This window comes from Bombus vancouverensis, chromosome 15, assembly GCF_051014615.1.
Source record: "Bombus vancouverensis nearcticus chromosome 15, iyBomVanc1_principal, whole genome shotgun sequence".
NCBI classification, from domain to species: Eukaryota; Metazoa; Arthropoda; class Insecta; order Hymenoptera; family Apidae; genus Bombus; species Bombus vancouverensis.
In genome coordinates this window covers 4977339-4999667 of record NC_134925.1, presented here as the reverse complement: position 1 = coordinate 4999667, position 22329 = coordinate 4977339, and the positions used below count along the sequence as shown (strand labels likewise).

At 39.1% G+C, this 22329-nt stretch overlaps 2 protein-coding genes across 4 annotated transcripts in view; both read left to right on the top strand.

Moving 5' to 3' along the window:
- The first annotated feature begins 9136 nt into the window (after window positions 1–9136).
- LOC117157237 (uncharacterized) lies at window positions 9137–11848 on the top strand. Of its 2 annotated transcripts, none has more exons than XM_076624545.1 (7): window positions 9137–9257; window positions 9357–9511; window positions 9607–9934; window positions 10014–10669; window positions 10959–11179; window positions 11236–11390; window positions 11496–11848. In XM_076624545.1, the coding sequence occupies exons 2-7, from the start codon at window positions 9471–9473 to the stop codon at window positions 11520–11522; spliced, it is 1428 nt and encodes a 475-aa protein (XP_076480660.1). In that variant the 5' UTR covers window positions 9137–9257; window positions 9357–9470; the 3' UTR covers window positions 11523–11848. The 2 variants fall into 2 exon arrangements, with proteins under 2 accessions (XP_076480660.1, XP_033191018.1); XM_033335127.2 differs by having other exon boundaries at window positions 11462–11848.
- A 2011-nt stretch (window positions 11849–13859) lies between these two features.
- The window catches only part of LOC117157194 (uncharacterized), a 64397-nt gene continuing 55927 nt past the window's right edge, over window positions 13860–22329 (top strand). For both annotated transcript variants that reach the window (XM_033335028.2, XM_033335024.2), the window contains exon 1: window positions 13860–14214. The gene's annotated coding sequence lies outside the window, so the exon portion shown is untranslated. The remainder of the gene's footprint in view (window positions 14215–22329) is intronic.

The following is a 22329-nucleotide window of genomic DNA, read 5'->3' as shown; positions in this document are numbered from 1 at the left end:
AGTTGATCAATTTGGATTCTAAGAGATTTATATTTGTTACAAGCCACAATTTTTCCATCGCTATCGTACAATTTTCCTTCCATAATTCACGCGTTAAGACGTTAGAGATTTCCACGGCTATAAAAGAAAAATGGTCTTATGCGAACGTTGTAAGAAGGCTTTCCCAGTAAAATTCAATCAATCTGTGTCGGAGTACTTTGCAACTGGGAAAGTACGCCCGCCAATAACGGCAGCATTTGCATGGACAGTGAATTAGGGTTGGAGAGTACCCTGGGAATCTTCGCTCGAGCTTCTGGTCGCTTCGTGAAATGGGTCGAGGCAATTTCTATGCAAAGTATCAGCGGATAAAGCGAATTCTCGAGCAGGCGAACAGACGCCTCTAATCAGAGTGCAAGGGCCGTCGCGACGCCCTTGTACGTGCGCGTCGTCGTAGCTTTCTCATTTGCGACTCAACGAGATCTTATTTTCGGTCAAAATTACCCAGCCAAATACGCTCTAACTTAATGAATTTTATTTTCACTCGAAATTACGTCGAACACCCGTTGGAAACATTTTATCATCATTGAAATGCAATTCGATACATATAGATTAATTGCGGATCTTTTATGTAGATACGGGAATTTTAAGATGCAAAAATATCCAAATTCTCCGTCATAATATCCTTCAAATTGTATTAATGAAAACATGAATTCGTACAAACATAAGCCTAATAATTATTGTTATATAGCATAACTATATGCTTGAAATTCTGATCGACGAATACTTCAAAGTTCAAAGCACGCTTCAGAAGAAAGCGCAACATCTTCAAACGGTTACAGACCTTACAAAGTTCGAGGAGTATAATGGCGGAATTTCAGATAGCTGAAACAGGCAAAGCCCTGGGTCGCAGGATAAAACGCGTCATCGCATATTTCACGAGGTCACGCGTATCGAAGGGACGATTTATCGTCCCAGAAGAATGACTCCCGTATGCTGTGTGCACACCACGCAGTCAGGAGGCTCGTAAGTTCTCGCCGAAAGCTCGCTCTCGAAGCCAGATATATTTCTCCGGTTGATCCCGTGACACGGTCCACGATATACAGTTACGAAAGTTGCGTAACAGGGCCTCGAACCTGGCAACGTTATAAATATAAAAAAATAACGGTACGGGCTGTACGGTGGACATTGTGTCCAGCCACCCTGCTGCTCGTTATCGTCGCCTTTCCATCGATACTCTCGCTTCCAGTTAATTAGCTTACGACTTTTCGATGTTTTACTACCGTATGCGTAAAATTCGTCAATAACTGATTCTTGAAATGATAAACGCGTATGTGAAACGAAGGACGAACGAGACAGAAAGCAATCGAAAATGTACAGTAATTGTAGGAAGTTTTTATTTTTACAGATAACGAATGCAATCTGACATTCTCTATTGGTAATACCATTTTCAGCGGACACGTGGAATTAATTATTGAAACGATAAACGTGATAGGAAAATGAGACGAAAATTTGAGGATCTGCAGGAATCTTTTATTTCTGAGAGAAACGAGTATTATACTCGTTACTATACTCGTAAATTCGTAGATCGATTATCGAGATGGATGAACGAATGAAAGGAAAACGGAATGAAAGAATGGGAAATTGTACGAGTATCCATTTTTTTAAAGGAAACAAGCGTAATTTCGTTGAAATATTCCATTTTCGATGTTTTACTACTGTCCTCGTGAATTTATGGACTGATTAGCGAGATGATAACCACGTGAAGCAAAAAACGAGACGCAAAGAAATTCTAGGAACTTTCGACTTTTAAGGGAAACTAAACGGGATTTCGTGCAACTATTCGCGATTTTCCTGGGAACCGGAAGATTTCACGGGAATCCCACGAAGCGTACGGTCAAATCGCTTGACACGAATTACATCGTCGGCTCAAGGTTGTCCAAGAAACCTAAATTTACTTAACTGTCGTCAAATTGACTTTACGGCTGCCGGTCGAGAAAGTTTGCACGGCCTCGAAATCGGTCTCCATTAAGAAAGCAATTACTGGGAATAACGATACGTCTGGAATCGCGTGCTGTGCGATAAGTAATTGCAAGTTTGTTTCGGGATCATGATGAATCGAAACATCTCGGCAAAACGTGGCAGAATTTTCTCACCGGGAAAACGATGGGAAAAACGTTTGAACGTGGATATTTCTTCAAAAGTGAAAACGAACTCTGCCACGACTCTTGCCATCGAACGAATAAAATACTATATTAATTCGATACGAGGTGGAAAATAAGCGGTTGTTGGAGATGGTTCGATATCATCTTAGCAAATTTCAAGGCGTGTTCGACAGAGAAGTGTTCGTGGTTTCGTGCTTCAACGAGCGTCCTCATTTCCGCGCGGCTTTCGTGGTACGCAAGGTTCGAAAAAAATACTAAGCTTCCTCTCTCTTACTCTCTTTCTCTTCACGTTTCTACGTTCGCAAGTAGCAACATATTTTAAGGCTGCCAAAGGAAAATAATGCGTTCCGCGCGACTTACCACGCCGCACATGCTTCTCGAGACCGCCTCGTATATTCCGCGAACGTTGCGTATTAGGAAAAAAATACAACACTCGTGGATCGTGGTAAATTTTGGTGGCTATCGTATACATTTATTGTACGATTACATAGTCACAGATGGATTGTCAAGCGAAAAATTACATAAAAGTTAAATCGTGATATTTTCATATTTTCTCGTCGTTTAGAGTTTCTAACTGCGTTCATGGTTTTATACGCAAAAAGGAAGAAAGAACATCGATCGATCATTTCCTCGAAACCCATTTCTAGTTAGATGATTAATTTACGAGTGAAGTGTAGTTTGGATACACTTGGGCTTTTAGTTGTTCTTCGATAATTAAAGTTAATCTTCGCTCACTGTAATTTTCTTCGTAGCCGAAGTTTTTCGTCTTTGATCGTTGCTAATGACTATAGTAGGGTCTAGTGAATTGCTTCGTGCCAAAAAGAAAGAGCAAACGTACATGTACGTAAAAACGTGTATAATACAAGGTCCATTTTTCAGTCATCATTTATCATAAGAGTAAGATTTACAAGCGAATTATAAGAGGATGGGAGGAAAAATTCGTCTATAAAAACATAAAAAGAATTCAATTGCAAAAAATAGTAAAAAGCTATTTGTACCAAAAAGAAGATACGATGTGGAATGCGCTGCTTAAAAACACCGAACTCAGAAAAAGGTCAAATACATATAAGGAGCCCTGGAAAAAAGATATTGAAAAAAATATCTTAAAAAAAAAGTAGAAGCTTTCGAATACGATCGGACAATGTAGGTCAACCAAATTCCTCCTTGCCCGATTTAATATTTGTAGACACATATATTGTACACCTAACATCGCCTACACTCTACACGATTCAATTATCTCGTCTATTAAAAAGGCACACCTCTCGAACAAAGCCCACTCGATCTTTCTGGTGAGAGTATTCGAACTTGGTCTGGTTGCATCTCAATATACAGACGTCGCTGTTCACAATAGCGCCAAAAGGGTCTCGAGGCCAAGTTTCCTCCTACAAGATTATATTAGCATGTTGAACGCGCTGCATGCTCTCGACGATGATGCGTCGTATTCACATCGTAGCATTCACGTGGTATTCATAGCTATCCTAATCGTGAACGCGTTCCAGTTCGAGTGGAAGCATCGCGTGACGACGTTGCTGTTTCCCTCGACAAACAATCAATTATCATCGTGGCGTTCGCGCCATAGGTACGCGCGGTTGCTATACGTCTCTTCTGTTTACGTTGACACTCTGAACAGAGTGTTCCCGATGAATTTGATTTTGTGGGCGTTCTCCACTTCCATTAGCGGCGAACGTCTCGATTAAGCAGCCAAGCGCGCTTCGGGACAATGCATTTCGCTAATAATAGGCGATCGACGTATGAAATTAAAGGGCAAACGCGTGTCAGTCCTAGTCGTGATACTCGTGTTGTCAGGTTGAAGAGCTCGTTTCCGTGCTGTCCCATATACCAGTTAGCTCTCTCGATACTCCTCTACTAACCTACTCCAAAATCGTGTACCTTAGAAAATTAATTGATGTTTCCAGCTCCAATCATGTCGGTGGATAGGTATCTCGCTGAAGTGAAACATCGACCACTTACTAAGTTAACAACTGCGAGGTGACTTAATTAATTTTGCTGCTGCAACCTCGATTAAGATCAACGATAGAATTTTTCTAATTTCTACTATTTTTTAAAAGAGACACACACGCGGTTACAATACCATCAACGATAGATGCGTATCTTACAAGAATGAAATATCGACCACTCGATTAATTTTGCTGTTCGAACTTGATTAAGATCATCGACAAGTATTCGTACCAAGGAATTTTTTCTCATCCTTAATCTTCTTTAACCGTACATGTTTCGTTAGAGTTTCATTGATTGATAAACGTTTTACAGAAGCGGAACATCGGTAGCTTATAAAACTAAGAAGTTCTTCTCTCATTCCCACACACCCAATAAAGATTTTTCTAACTGCGGCTCAAAGAACGAAAGAACGTCTTCGTGTTCTAACGTAGCTACGTTTAATATTCCTATGAAAAATATCGTAATGATTCTCCTCGTCGACTTTTCCAATGGATTCTCGTTACAATGCTTGCGTGTACGTCATTCCACTTTCACTTTAAACGAAAATCTCGCGGTAAAGCGATCGGCAGTATGACTTAACGTGTACGGTAATCGCGATGAGCGACGACGATTACCAAGAAGCCTGTTAACGAAATAGGGCGATGACACGATGACGGTGCTACCTAGAGCACGCGAAACTCCAATCTTCGAAGCCAATCTTCGAAGGGTGGTGTTTCATTGTTGTTTTTTCCGTTCAACTCGTCTCGAAACACAACAGCCATCGTCGGCATGCTGTAAGTAGGCAAGTAGGCAGCCGGAGATATTGCCTGGTCGTTTTATAATAATCAATAGGTTTTTTTGCGCGGACTAATGCGCACTGCTGCGGTTTCGCCTTCTCACGCCTAGCTAGAACCTTACAAATTGGCTACACGAATGAAATTTTATGGCTAGATTGAATCAAGCCAAGAATCGCCGGATCACACCGTGACCCAATGTCTTCCTTAATTCTCTCGATTCTAGATTACCCAAGTTCAACCAAACGATCGCATAAATCGCGAGACGAGTTGCCGCCGGGGATAATACCGCTATTAATAAAATTGAAATTCCAGCCTATTTATCACGACGACGACTCGAATTTCCCTCGATTCTTAGTAACTGGAGAAGAGAATCCATTTTTGAGGAAAGTACCAGTAAACAGAGGTGACCAAACAATCGAGAATCCAATATCCAAAGTGCAAGTGCCAAGGGATTGTATTACGAGAGAACAGCCAGTTCGATCGATCCTCTCTTCGTCGAGTGTGAGCTTGGAAAAGAAAGATCGAAGGGAAACGCTTGATTTCACTTAACATCTTTTCCTCTTTCCAAGTTGTATGCTCTTTTTATCAGAAATGTATCGAAAAATTTGAGTTAAGCGAAATATATGCAAATTTTGTTGCGGTGTTTCTTTAAATAATATCATTTTATTATTTGTGGTTTAGATGTACGTTTAAATGCGTTGATTAAATTTTTGTATCCCTAATAGCTCATTTTCAAAGATTGATCATTTATTTACAAGTCGATCATCCATGTTGCGAAAAATTGTAATAAAATTCCCTTCCGACCATCGTATCGAATTAATATCTATTTTAACGCACAGTTTATCGATTTGCTTCTCTGTTTGTCGAAACACGAAAACAGGAAACGCAACAGTTGCGTCAGCAGCGTTACACGTAGAGAAATAAACGTGGTACTGTATGCCTCAATAGCGAAGGAACAACTTAACGTTAACCAGACACAACTCTACTCTCGCACGCTTCCTTTCTAAACCGACGATGTTTCTTTTCATTGGAAAACTCCCTTTGAAATAAAAAGCGACAAGGTTCGTAGACTTCTATTGTCACAGAACAATTAGCAATTGCTCGAACAATGAAACGTTTCGCCAGTGTTGGTTTTTCCGGTATCACCTGTTCGAGGAGCAACGCGATGCACCCGTTCCACGAACAATGAATCATTCCCGTGGCCGTAAGGCTGCACTTTTAATCAAACTTTCCAACGAATCCGATCGTTATCACGGAAGAAATGAAACACGCGTCAGAATGTTCAGCTGGAGGCGAAGAAATGGACTGGCAACGAGTTAATGATTAACAGGTAGAAATTTCTCCCATTAGGGTAAGATTATTGTTAACCAATTGCATAAAATCGATACGCGTTCGTTCTTTAATCAGCGAAGAAAACGATTGTTCGTACGCGTGTCTTCGATTCTGATTATCAGATACGTAGATTTTATGAACTGCGAAGGTGTACACCGCTCAACTGCGGAGGAGGACAATATCTGTTAAAGGGGAAAATCGATATAAACTTTTATAGATTCGATCGTCGATATTACACCGCATCTCGTAACTATAAAACCTAACGTTTTTAATTCGTATACAGACGCGAGATAATAACGGGACAACGTTAGAAAATTGCAAAAAACTGGCTCCAAGCTCTTTTTGCAGTTGCTATCTTCCTTCACGATAGAGACGGGAGAGAGTACATACGTTGCATTAAAAGTTTCTTTGCTTGGATAAATCAAGGTAGGACATCCGGTCGTGCGAAGAATTAATTCTAAAGAAAACGATGTCCCTGGTAACGAAGGGTTGGGTAAGTAGAGAATAGGGAAAGCTGAAGGGAACTTGAAGCGAGGTGGCACAGTATGAAAGCAGTTTACTTCGTTCGAGACGAGAGCAACTCAAAGTTTTTCAGCCTTGAAACAATACTTTAACCACTTTGTGTACTTACGCTGTTCGAGCTGGTGCTCCCGCCTCGGTCGGTCAATTTACGAATCGAGAATGAAAGCGTCGAGCAACGTGTCTCGTATATTAGCGTAAACCGGTAGAAAAATAAAAAAAAAGAGGAAATAATCTTGTTCTTAGAAATAGACAAAGAAGGGTGGAAAACAAGGAAAGCTGGGTGTCAAACGAACATAAAAATGGCACAGCTTTCCTCGTCACCCAAGGGGTACTGTGCCGGAACGCGTTCCCGTTTTTTTACATGGCGGGGATCCCCAGGAGGCCTACACCATGCCACACGGTATGTCCGTGTGGAAAATATGAAATTAAAGTGAAAAGAAAAACCAAATATATAGTATTTGGACAAAATTATAAAGAGAGCGAGAAGAGAAGTGTATAATCCTTAAGCCATCAGTCTCGTGGATGTATGCAAATCTCGTAAGAAGTTCATCTTTCTGATTTCGAAGTTCTTAATTAAATTAATCGTAGTCAAGCGGACGGTTTCGGGTGTGAAATGTTATCGCGACGACCAACGAATACCGATCGCCAACCATCATTTAAGAGGTGAAAGTATTTCAACGCTAATGACTCGTCGCGTATTTTTCCTGCACGCTCGTTCGATTACGTGCCTGCCACGTGCAACCGCACTTTCTACCGTGGAAAACCATCCCCATGCAGAATCAGAATCGTTCGATCGAACGGATCAAATCGTTTAATCGTTTCCCACACGCCAATGTTTTTACATTTATCTTTCGAATCTATTTATCGGTATTCGAGGAAGCCACGATGATGTTGCGCTCTTCGAGGCCTCCGACAGTTCTTCTTACATTTATCTCCTGACGAAAACGACAAGAAAAATCGACAACATGGAAAAAGATAAGGAAAATTAGACAATTTCGTTAATTCCAACCATACATATATATGTATATATATATATATGTACGTATGTATGTATATTACCGTACGACGCCTCGATAAAGCGATTCGATAGGATTATCCCGAGATCGTCCGTGTGACCACAGGAGTGAAAACTTATTACTAAACACCGGCATACCCGATGCCGGTGCGTGTGCCTTATACGCTAAATCACTTAATCAACTACCTGCTTGTATACCTCTTCGATGAAACTGATAAATCGTAAACGAAGAAGAATCCACTAAACACGTTCGAAGCCGAGGTGCGCGACACACCGATCACCGGAACTCAAAGAGGTGGCCACGTTACGGAAACAGGACCTTTTATACCCTGGAAATTATTGATTTCCATCGCTCCGCCAGGCCGGTGCACGTGCGCAGGTCCTTGGTGAACGGCGCACGAGCACCACCGACGCGACGTTCCCACCAGCGAAATAAGAAAAAATAAAAGGAAATACTTTTTCAAGAAAGTCGCCCGCCCCCGACATGTTCATTTCCACGCGCCAGTGGCGCGATGTTCTGACGAGCGATTTTATGAACGGCGATAAACCACCAACGAATAGCTCGATCCAACGGGGGTAATTGCGAGGCGTTTTTACTACTGTTAGATAATGCAACGACTTTCGGTCGACGGGTTCATCGACTTGGTTACGTTTCAGCTCATGAGATTTTATAGGAGATTAAATATCGAGGAAATGTTAGGAGGATGGCGTTGTATATGGTGAATAAAATATGCATCCCACAAGGGTTAGTAAACGAACGAGAATTGCGTACCATGTGTAAATGCTTGCTCATAAATGGGGCTGTACGAAAAATGTTACTTGAAACGTAAATGTGTTAAAATGTATTGAAAAAGAAATATTGGAATATGGAGTGCGAGAAGGAATTGATATAATGTGGAATGTGAAGGATAAAACGATTCCATTAGGCTCGTAGATGGGTGCGATTTGACTCTTTCGTTGGTATTCCGAATTGCAGATGGCGATGCATAAAATTTCCTACAACTAACTGTACGTGCAGCGCATTTTTAATTGGGTGCGAGTTAATGAAGCCATTTTTTAGCCGAGGAATTCTTGCGGAGGATTGGATCCTTTACAAAACCTAAAATACGAAAGTGTGGTTTAACTTGTCGAGCGATTGAATTATCGTAGAATAAACCTTGATGTATGTACACGAGATATTTTATAAATAATAAATTATTTTAAATGTTTGATAAGAGTATCTATATGTTTCATTTTTTGTAAAAAATTCCTACTTGCAATTTTCATAAAAATTTAATGGAACAATCGTATACGACAGCAGTACCCTCTGACGGAGAAGCGCTGAGATTATTTCATTGAGAAATTAGGTCATCATGTCTACCAACCTTTATTATACCTAACTTTCCATTAGATCTATCCTTCAAAAAATATTTACCCGCTATTTTAGTTAGTTGTAATTTGTAACTCAATGGAATTGATTCGTTTCTAACAAAAGTGAATAAGAAACTGCTTACTTCCACTGGATAGTACTAGGTATACTATTATAATTAGATTTCTAAATTTAGAATTTTAAATCTAGGATCTTTAAGAATAAATAGAATGCAGCATATAGTTTTGTTTATATATTCCTAGTGAATGACGCAGTTTTGCGTAGTTCACGATTAGTGACAGGCATCTGTAGCAATTTTATGAACTCTATTTTCTACATAAATGGAAGTTACGACGATTGAACGCAAATAAGATAGGATGCAGAAATCACAGATTAATAATTTCATGTGGTCATTTCAGTGAGTATTGCATGTAATTTTTATAATGGATTTCGCAAATATTTGGAAAGTTGAATCATACACTTCTATGTATATATTATACGTATATTTTTCAGTATAAATGGAAATGCTAATTCTCGTAATCCATGGCCAGAACTTTGTCAGAAGAATGAAGTCAAACATTCTTCTCGAAAAAAAGATTTCATAAATATTGCTGATGACGATAGAGCAGCAAGTTTAGATCATTCTGAGTATCCAGAACTTGGTAGTGCGCTTGTCAAGAGTAAAAATTTTGTTGTACCAAGAGATCATTGTTTGTCAAGACCCAACAGTGTGCAGATTGTATTACCCGTGCAGACAAGTATGGAATCAAAGAGGTCAAAATCCTTAAAAAGGTATAAGAAATCAGATAAAATTTGTATTAACCTTCAGGAAGCTTTACAGGTAACTGTTATTAATATTATGATTAAGTGGTTATTCTATAATGATAAGCGTTAAATAATTTTCACAATTCTATTTATAGAATACTATACACGCAAGTAAAATTGGAAAAGAAGTTCCTAAACTAAGGATTAATTTATACATGGGTAGTTTTGGGTTTACGATGCCAAACACATTGGGCAAAAACAAATGTTCAGATCTAAGGAGAGTGAGAATATGTATTTCTAAAAACAAGAAGCCCTCGAAACTAAAGAAATTAATTTTGTTAAACCGTAATATGAAAGCACAAATTAACATTGAGAAAAGAGAAGCGTTCGAACGTAAAAAAATGGAAGCTATCTATAGAGATGTTGATGCCATGAATTTTGATGCTTTAAAAATTACAGCCGATCCAGAAACAAATATAGATTATGTTAGAAATATGTGGACAATGACGCTGTATGATAAAGATCACAGAAATGTAAATGAAATAAATATTTCAGATAATACATTATCTCACAGACCAGATGTGATTGGGAAAATAAATAATCTTGGAATTCAAGGAAGACGATTGACAAACAGATTGGTTGGAAGAAATAGCAGAACAAATTTTTCTGATCTTGTCAGTGACATAATAGAGAATGATATTGTCAAACAGACGCTCTCTCTTCATATTGCAGACGACCTGAAGGAAGAAGGTCAAAATAGCACAGACATAGATGATAAAAGCCTTATAAAATTTTCTCGTAACTTTAGAGAGTAAGTACTGTAAGTAAGCGCTTATATTCATAAACAGCAAAATATTTGATACAATACTTATATGCTATCATATGACATTGTAATATACATATTTGTACACCTGACTCATTAATTCTTATTTATAGATGCAATAAACGATATAAACACATTACATTATCAAAATGTTTATCAGAACCTATCCTCTTTTCTATCCTATTTCCTTTCCATGATTATAACCTTATACAAAACATTATCGATTATTGATATTAAATTATTCTTAATTGATTTTAAAAATTCAAATACCTTACAGATACTGCACTAATATGTTAACAGTGGCCTTGAATGACAACCTTGAAAAATTCATACAAGAAATCACGAGACTCCAAAAAAGATTTCACGAGAAAAATCCAAACAAATCTAAGTACAAGCGTCGTTACTATTCCGGTTTGAAAGAAGTTCGTAAACACGTCGAATTGAAAAAGCTCAAATTCGTAATTATCGCTCCTGACATAGAAAAGGTCGAACTCGAAGGTAAATATCAAATTTTTCTTTCGAATGAAAAAAAGATGACGATCGTGTAATTTTAGACGGATTAGACGATCAAATCGATAAATTGCTCAATGCGTGTAAAAAAGAACATGTAGTTTACTGTTTCGGATTACGGAGAAGGAAGTTAGGATATTATACTCACGGAAAAGGGTTTGTAGGATGCGTTGGCATTGCAAATTATAGTGGAATTGAGGTAAGCAGACCATAATCCTTTAAACCATAACATATAAAACGCACAAAATATTTGAAAGACACTTTTTTCAGTTACTTTTCAAAAATGTTTTAACGGAACTTGTAGGCGCGAGGAACGCGTTCAAAAAACTAAATGGCGACACCGAATCAATTATCGATATATCAAAGGTGATCTCGGAAGATTATTTACTTTCAGAAAATATTAATGCCCTTTTGAAAATTTTGTCCTATAATATGCATAGTTGATAAAATAATCATAAAAGCGGTGATATATTTGTATTTATTACGTATTAATTATGTATATAGAAAATATTGATTGGCATGTGATTTATGAAATCGATACATATCGACGTTTGTTATAATAGATATATTTTTTATAATTTGAATTTATATTATTAAATGCATTATTATATAACAGATTGTTTAGAAATAGTATAATAAATAGTATATTCCAATCTGTATGTTGGCTTCGTATTAGAAATCATCTTCGTATCATTATAAACTTAAGTCAATATTATCATAAAATTCATTTGATCTTGAAACAATTCCTAATCTCTCATAATATAATGTAATAATATTATTCATTGATAGACATTGAATAATTGTGAATTTTTTGAATATTAATTCTCTTTTGAAGTCTTTTACTGTTGAGCACATCGTATATACATATATATACATATATGATTAGATAGATCTACATATATGTAATAACCAAAAATCAGGACTCTAATATTCATTAATTGAGAATACCATAGTACGTATTTATAAACATTACAAATCTAAAATAAAAATCGCATTGATATATTGCCATTTCTAAGGGAAAAATGTATTATTCAAAGACAAATTACGCCCAATAGAAAGCGCAAAAGAAATCTTGTTTCTGTCGATAAATATATCGACTAAGTACATCGATCTTTACAAATATACTAAAACTAAGGTTATCTCGTTCGTATAATAGTAGTTTACGTTTAGTTAAATGAACTGAATCGGCAGAAGTTTATTTAATCATGCAATAATTAGTTTTGTTTAAAGTTTTATTTAAATGAGCAGATTCAAGCGAACTAATTACACTCGCGCTATGTTATAAATTGTAGATGGCGTAATAAAACCTGTGAATCGTCGGTATTACAGAATATAATTTTCCACTTTTATCGCTTCCGACGATTGAAACAAATATACAGATTCCTACATGCGACGTAGTAAATCGTAGAGGGCATAACAAACTCTGAATTTTCACGAGGTCGGTATTTCAGAACATGAGACACGAAATCTCATATAATGTCAGGTCTATGCTGTATTTAGTCAATGCTGCGGCAGGTATTTTTCAGGGCAATATTAGTCGGTGTGTAAGTATATTACATACATCGGTGTTTGCACAACACGTAATGCATACCTGTCCCTAAAACCAAAGCCAACGCACCGATACACCTCGGTCGGATGCAGATATTTCGCTTAATTACTACGTTCATATGCATCGAACACGGATGCTCGATCGTGGGAGGATTAGTATCGATTCTCCATTAATTTTAATGAAGGATGCTAATCGATCCAGGTGTAAACGCTTTATCGCTCTATAGCAGTGATTCCAGGAATCTTTGGTATTCAGCTTCTTGCGTGTATCGTGTGCCGCAATATGTTCGTTGCGGCCTTGTTTTCCAGTTGTGCTCATTATGATAAACGAAGTTGAAACAATTAATTTCATTCAGGCATTTATAAATAATGCAAGCTAGTACGGCCAGAGTCACGACGATTAATTTCTAAATATTACAACGTCATGTAGCATATTTTAAATTCGCGCGTTCGTTGCACGATAAGCAGTTCGCATAGAAAACTTTTATCGATATCGAAAAAATTTAATCTCTCGACAACTCTATTTACGAACGTATTACCATTATCGATTCTTCAATTAATGTCCTTACCACACGATACCATGCTAACAGCGATAAATGCTTTTACCCAAATGTACGCTCCAGTTGGCGGGCTAAAAATCATAGTGGTGTAGTAAATCAAGATTTGGACAATTTGAATTGGATCAGATATTTCAATATATATCCAATACATATAGTACAGGATACTGTTGCATGGAAAATAGCACAGATCTACACCATTAGATTCTCAATCTTAAAATTCTCTCTCAAAAATCCATCGTTCAAACAAAATCAAATAAAAGCGGAAAATCAAAGACAATTAGAGACAAAAATCAGAATACAAATTTCTCGAATTCTTGATCGAATTCCACGCTTTCACGAAGTAAATAGGATCTCCGAAGGGGGCGAAGAAGCGTGGCGAACCGAAGAAAGCACGCAGCTGGAGTGCGGGCCACGAAGATGCAGGCAACGAACCAGGGCCTCGGCCGAGATGCACGAGAGAAGGCACGGTTCTGAGAGGAGCTGGAATGGAGCTGGAAACGAGAGGCTGCGGGGGAAGTGGATGCCAGCCGGTGTGTGTTGATGCAAGTGCGGTGACTGTACGTGCTGACTGGCGGAGTCAGTCAGTCAGTCAGTCAGTCGGCTCGGCACCGGCCGCGACGCACGATCGCGTGGATTTTTCTTGCTTCTCCGTCCACACGTATATACGCACGCACACAACACGATAGAGTGGCCTGCACGCCTCGACACACACCGTTTTACCTCTGTTTCTCCGGCGAGTGGCGCGCGCCACTCGATCCCGGCCTGTTGTTCGGCCCAGTTTTTCCGTCTCGATTTTCCCTCCAGGTTGAGAAACCTGCCCGTGTACCAACAAGGGGCTCCGAGTGTCAGTGTGCTTCGTCGGATTAGTGGGCCTGTCGAAATCACCATAGAGGGTCACGTCTCAGCATCGACCAGGTAAGCCTAGAACCGAATTCTTAAGGATATGGTCACGGTGGATACGTATTCTAACTGGCGTTCTGGCGAATTAAACATCTCAACGCTATAATGCGTACGCTCACAAGACTCTCTGTATACGTATTTGATTGCTTTGACGTATCGAGTTTGTTAGAACTGCAGTCCATCCGGATACGTATTCGTTGTAACTATATAGCAAGTTTGCAGATTTGGAATTTTTTTTATCTGTGAGATTTTTGACGTTGTATGGGAAAAGCTTTGAATCCTCGAGATCGTTGAAGAGACAGTAACAGTAGAATGATGTCGAAAGAATGTATTACAAAGAAGAGTCGTTCGCTGAAAGAGGAATGGATGATCGTTTGCTTCGATGTCGAACACGTTCACGCGCGTTCCAAGTGCCGATAGGCTGAATTATTTTCATGTCCCGTTAGGCGTCAACGATCGACGGATCGATAATGGACGGGTCGTAAAATACGTGGAATCAGGCGAATACCCCGTTTTGGATAAATCCGCGATCAAGGGATGTCATCACATCGAATACAACCACGGGAAAGTCGGCTGGTTCGGTTTCGATTGGATCGCGAGTGGACGCGATAACGCGCGAAACCGCAAGCCGGCTAGACCGAGTAAAAACCGTCGCATTTCGCTGTTCATACTGCGTCATTCAAGTCGATCGTTTTGTTTGTTTTATTTAATTGCTCCTGTCGCAATTCCATTTTTAATATTCTTCTTTGAAGATTTGAATTACGCTATAATTACAAATTCCACGAGCAGGCACGCAATTAAATCGAAGATGTAGCGTACAGTAGCTGACGAAAGTATTCGAATACACGCAGACACCCGTATCTTATACAAAACATTCTGACATTTCTTTGGCGTGACGTTTTCAAATATCAAAGTTTAAAACAAATTTCAAAATGTGCATAAAAGCTACGAGTACTTAAAAGCATATATTTCGCAGAGATGGCAAATATATTTAGACGATCGATTATCCATTGTATTAAATAGTCCTAGATATTCAAATGGCTTTCTTATACGATTAAGATAAGGCTATTCATTTTTTAATTTAAGTTTTCACTAAACGTACGTTTGTAGTAAGTATCTTATAACTTCTATACATGTTTTCGGCTTTGTTTCAAGCTTTACCAATATATCATCGATAGCTGTGAGTCACTACAGTGTTAATGACATTTCAAGAATCTTCCTACGACATAAATACACAATATATTTATACAAGATTTTTATACATAGTTCAAATACTTTTGCAAGCCACTGTACGTCACGTATGTCTACGTAGGAATTCTCGACGTGTGTCATTCCCTTTCCCTTTGCCGCTAACGAGGCTATAGGAACGTCGCTCGCGATCCAACGCAAACACGAGATAATGCTCGACGTTTGATTTTTAAGTGTCGTTCCTCGTCAAGGATCTGTAGCCGCGATTATCGCGATAGTCGCGGCGCGAGAGTGGCCGTCCACTCCTTTGTGTATATTTCGATACAATCTGTTTTTACGGTTGTATTTCGACAGAATCGATGGAATTAATGGGAAAAAGGGAACAGCGTTCGCGAGACAGCCGCGTTATCGGTCGGAAACATTTGGTTTTTTCTTCATGAACCTTTTAACCGCCGCGTTTAGAGAACGACACAAGCGGAGGCGTGTCTGAGGAGCGTGCGACGAAACTCGTGATCGTTGCTGACTCGTTGGTTTCAAGCTATATTTAGCCAGACGGACGGCGTCGTGACGTCGCATCCATGTCCGACACATCGATCCTTGTTAATGATCCGACTTAATCATCGATCATTGTGCGAACATTTTTAATACGTCGACTAGACTCTTGTAATTTTTGTTGCCATTTACTGAATTACAGTTATCTATTTTGACGTAAGTATGTAATAGATATTTTTTAGAAATTATCTCATTAAACATGTATGACTTGCTCGAAGAAAGTCAGACATATATAATAGCCCAAAGTCCGACAATTGTATTTCTACAACTAGATCATTCACGATATGTTTAAGTTAAGAAGGTTAAAACCTGAAGGTTTTAAATTGTAAAAAGAAACGCACGAAAGCTACTATCGCTAAACATTTTACGTAAAATTCTAAATTAACTGGGCTGTTCTTCGTTTTCTCCTCGCGTTTTTATCTCTTCGGTTATCTTCTTTTTCTTTGAGTATACTTTGTTTACAAAAAGCTAGTCCAATTATATCGAATATTAAAACTAAATATTTAAAACTTGCTTTGTAATAATATCTATCGCGGTGCAACATTCGTTCTGCATCAGACAGATTGGAAAAGAACCGGACGGTTAATGAAAAAATGTTATTCTTAAATTAACTTCAAATATTCTTCAAGTCAGCGCCGACCAGAATAGCGCGTCGAAAAGAAAGTTGCTTTTAATTTTCTCCTACGTTCGTCGAAAACTGTATTTGGAGCGGTCTTTATCAGCGTACGTAATTCGCTGGCAACGTTTCACCGCTGCGGTGTGGCGGAAGGTGTTTCGACGCGGGTGAACACGCGGCAGGCGTGCGCGCGATTTAAAGGAGAAAAAGGTCTGACACGTGAAAGTACGCGCGCTTGCGAAATCGAGGAGAGGATATAATCTAATTCTAACGGTAACCGGATACCATTCCGTTCGTTCTGTGGCTGATTGCCAAAACGAATTGAACGTGCGTTAATTGTCACTAATTATATTATTCGATAAGTTGGTTAACGGCAATTTAACCGCGTGCTACGGGTCCACGGTTTCCTCGTTTGGACATCAAACGTATCCGCTGTCTGAATTACGACGAATAAAAATCGGTTACACAGTAGACAGTTTTCACGCGCTAAAGTAATATCTGTACGGTAACCGGCACTTTTCCACTATTTGCATTAGGTCGGTGTACAGTGGCTACAAAAAGTATTTGCACGTACCTTTAGTTTTCAATGAATCGTCTTTTTATCGGGTTTTACGGTTGGCCTCTGTAAGAGCTACTAACATGATAAGAAATTTAATACATTGGAACTTAATGAATTGCTATGCAAATGATATAATAGATACAATGGTGCGCAAATACTTTCTGTGGACACTATATATCCGGAGTTTTATCGAGCGTGCAACAATGATATGCAAAGGAAATGCAGATTTTTAATACGTTTTTTAATTTTATGTGGCATGATAACGCTACGTCTACGATCTGAGCGTGGAGAATTTGCACTGTTTCGACAGAGATGAACTCTGTTCCTAAAAATATTTCAGGATTAAATGTTTCACGCTCTGAAAATTTGCTCGAAAATTATAATTGTAAGTTAGAGTTTCAGTTATGTGTTATTAAAGATCATTTTACGAGGGTGGTGTTTTATTAAATTGGCCGAATAAATGTTATTAATAGCCTCTTAAATTTGATATATTTCTGCACGTTTCCATAAATGTATAAACATCCGTGCTCTAATAATAAATGTAAAACACTCGAAGTACAGTAAGCATAATGATATTTAGCGGATGAAACAAACGTCTGCTTGGATGACTTTACTGTTCGTAAAGATATGAATTTGCAGAAACATTCGCAATCCAGAGACATCTAAAGCTATCAATCGTTTCGGTTGATCGAAATTGGTTACGATCGGAGCAGCGAGAAAAAATGACGCAGCACGAGAGACACCTTGTAGCATAATACCGTGATAACGTAATTCGCGCGTGACCAATTGTCAGAGCTCAATTGGAACGCAACAGGCACGGCTTTAATATGCGTTTTATACGCGGCCCGCTAACTCTCGTGTGTACGCGTGTCTCTTCTTAAGCGAGCACGAACACGTGAAAAAGCTGGTGGCTCGGTTTGTTCTTTCGCGTCGCTCAGTTTCGTTCCAGTTTCCGGCTCGATATCTCTATTACACCGCCAATTAGGGCGCCGGCATAACGAGGATTTGTAATCGAGACCGCGCGGCAATTACTCGCGTATCAATCGGTCACGTGTGAAATTCCTTGTTTTCGTCGTCGATTCTTCACGCCAATTGTCCTAGCTTTCTGAAGCACTTCATTAGCCTCGTCGTTTTTCTCGTCTCGTTTTTCTTTTCCCCGTTCGTATACATCGTTACTGGTAGATCGTTAAATTGGAAACGATCTTTATCGTTAGCAAGAAATTACTGAATCGTTGTAACGAATTACCTTACGCGAGGAACGATCGCTGAGCGGAAGACGCAACGAGTTTTCGCGGAATCGATTACACGACTGACACTGTTTATTAAGATTCAAAAGGAATTTCACGACTCGATTGACTAAACTGGAAAGAATTTCATGTTTTATTTTTATTCATAACAAGACTCGATCTAGAGTATCGAGTGGTGGAACGTGGACACGTCTACGAAAGCAGGATGTGAAATCTCCTATTACGTAGTAGCCACACCACGTAAAGAAAATCTTGGATTTCTGTGCACGAAATACGATGCTTCGACCAACGTCGAACCGAGTCTCCTTTGTATCGCCAGATATCCATGCTGCAGGTGATTAATAAGATTCACCTTGAACGGCAACACGCCTGGAAAATTGACGCGCGAAGCCTCGTGATCGGAGTAGCAACGATATTTCATCTAGAAAATCTCTTTCCTCGGATACATACGCAGCGTGTAGTAGTATATTCAAATATTATTCATATGTTATTCGAAATGTACCAATATGATTATGACAGTCGTGTTTACAGTTACAGTGCTAATGAAATTTTATGTATACAATACATTGGCGCGAAAGTTTTCTATGGTTAATATTAGAATACTTTCGCGTGCCAGTGTGAATAGCGCTTAATGTCCGAGCCGCGCTTCAAAGAAAAAGCAACAAAGAAAAGTATAGCTATCGTCAGCAATGGAGAACAATGTTTGCGTAAGCTGTGAACTCGACGTAATTTAACCAGCGAGTTATGTAGATATCCTATGATGTGGACCGAGCATAACGTTATCGAATAATTAGCGAGCAATGCTTGAGTAACTGTGAACTGTGCGTAATCGATAGTGGACCAAACTAGTGGCCGGCATTTCGCTATGAACCTGACGTAATATGAACATTATTGGTAGTAACAACGTTTGCATGGTCGTAAACGGGTCATGGTGGCAACTCGACGAGAGGGCAAAGTCGATGGACGAGATTTATTTCGCTATGGGCGGAATATAAAACGGTTAATAGCGCGCGATCCTTAAAACATTAAAAACGCTTAGCAGCTACACTGCCGTGCACAAATATTTCGTCCCTTTTGCATAATAATTTATCGACTAATAATATCGGTGAATTAGCATATTATTCGTTGTAATTATGTAACGATCTACAGAAGAGGGACGACGAAAGAAAAACGACAAGACGAGCTTTGTTTCTAGTTCTGTAAGATTCCTTTGTGCTTTGAAATAATAAAAATGAAAGGACAAGCCTGCGGACTCGAACGATAACGTAAAGTCACGAGTCAACTACCAGCTGTCCCGTAAAAGGAAACGAACGTAACGTACCGACGAAGTAAAATGTATTATTTACGTAGTTATTCACCGTTCAGAGTGCAACGATCCGGCAAACGTTCTATGCATAGTTAATGCAACCCAGGGACGGTGACTTTCCCCTCCTGTTCAATTATCAAAGGTTAGAAGTCCTTCCGATATTTGCGCGAAGAGGCGGAACTTGATTAATTTGTTCGAGGGATGAGTGTAATTACAGTGACACACGAAAGTATCTCAACAAGTACATAGAAGTGTTTTATGAATAAGAAAACTACAGGAAAAGAACACGATAAGTTACATTCTCGATGTCCTACCGGAGAACAATTTTCAAATTCTGTATGTTGCCGATCAATTGCATGTTACTAAAATTCTTTCTTCGGCAGGCTGCTAATAAAGCGCAGTGTCGGCCATAAGAAATGCGTCCTACTTATTATGAATATATTACGTAAACATTAGAGGATAGATATTCTTGCTTATGAAAGGAGATTTTTCTCTAAAATTGGCCAAAAAATGCATCCTCGTTCTTTGAAGAAAAATTATATTTTGATCGCATTTATCTGCTCTGGTTAAAATTATCGAAGCGTGGAAAGGAAAAACAACGCCGGTCGATGTTGGCTCTCTGAAAATTTGCACTGATTAAAATCGGACGTTCCATATATCCCGCTGCTATATAATCCACGTAAAATAAACAGGCTTCTTCAAAGAGAAGACGGAAAAATCGAATATCGAGGCTGACGTAAAGACTTTCTGATCAACTCAGTATGAACGTTACACAAGCTGATCCGTGGGAAACATTTCCAAATATTAAACTTACGAGCGAGAAGCTCTATCCTAGCTTTGACCATTTGAATAAATCAAACCGATTTAATATATCAAACTTCTACCGACCGTTTCGTCAAAGTCAACTTTTATACGCGGTATGCAGAGAATCCTTTTTCCTCGTTTAGAAACTGCAAAGTCTACAAAGAAAGATACTGTACAAATAACAACAAAACGAAAGATAACCGGGAACAAAGCCGTTTATTGTTGAACGCTGTTCTTGCATAAGGAAGACGCGTTATCGTTATTACCGTTATAAGATACTGTGCTGTGCAAAAATTCCAAACCTATTAACAAAGGAGGACGAAGTAACACCGTTGGCCATCAAAGTCTGGGGCCCCGAATTTTTGCAGAACTCTGCACAAAAATGCAAGTCTCATCAGCCACAACGTGGCATGTTTCGTCGAAATTTATTTGTCGCGCGACCGAATACGTTTCCTGTTCCAGTTTCGAGGTAACCCCAGTTCCGCGATCCTGTGAACGCTTTTTGTAATTGCAGCGGTGGCTCTAATTAAATTAAGGCGCGCGGAAATGCGCGCGATTCGTTGCACGGTCGACAATGCACAGTTAATGTCGCTCGGCCAATCGGTTCGTAGAAAAACCAAGCACGGTACTTTCCATCTAGGTGTTCTTGGCTCGCGACCATATGCAGCGATAATTGAGCGTCTATCATAGAAAACTTTTACGTCCATATCGTACGTGTTATAAAAGATATTTTGAAATGTCATTAGCACTGTAACGAGACTCGACTATCGTATTCATAAAAAATGTCTACAAGCGATCGAGCGTTTTTGCGAGCAATTGCACGACGATGTTTTCACTAGGATCGAACGCTGGTGAAAAATGCACGACGTCGTTTTCGCGGTGGGACTTTTCGAATTTACGCGTACATTGCAATTAAATCGAATTCGCCTCGTCTGTGCAGAGGCGAATTTTCCAGGCAAATTTTCACGTGGATGAGATGCAAACTCGTGTTCCTTATGCATGAGGCGGGAAACGCGGTAAAGCTCCGATAATTTCTTGAAACAGACTCGCTTCAGCCTCTCTCTTTCTCTTTCTAGCCATGAAACGTTTCACAGCATCGCTATCAGAAACGGTTTGATAACGGCTTGCCTGCGCAACGGGAAGAAACTGAATTCTCATTGTGTAAACGCGTGCGTGTTCCAGCGGTTTCCTGCTACGTGAAAGTCGATGGAAAGTAATAAATTGAATGGCGAAGACGAAGTTCGGTGAATTCGTTCTTTAATGGAGGAGAAGGCATCGGGATGCGATGAAAGCCGCAATAACGACTATGTTAACGCGCATCGAAATAATAACACGTATGCTCGTTACATATTTACTTTACGTTTTTCAACCATATTCTCCCGATTTATCTGGTTACCAACAGGAAGAACAGGAATTTTTAAATCGACCGGTTAGAAGATTTCGTCGATACTTTTCCGAGTTTCGTGTCTTTGTTGTCTTATATATATATCTGACCTCGGTCAGGGTCTCAGTATCGTTGCCACGTGTTTAATTCGAAATTGTTTAGTCAGCTTCGAAGATGTACGGTGTGTTTTATGAAAAGAGGGGTCTAGTGCTTTACGACCTTAGAGTTTAGAGTACAGTAGAATTCCATTTATGTGAACTTGCTTGGGGATAAGTAATTTATGTAATTGGAGTTCACTAACTCTCCACACTAGCTACGATTCCTCTAATTCATATACACACAGTGTGAAACATAGTCGATCTTTTTAGTCCGATAAAAAACGATCTCGTTGTACGATTATCTTTGATGACATGGATTTCTCAATTTGTTTATTTTCGAGAGCGATTTCAGAAACAGATAAAAGAGAACGCATTC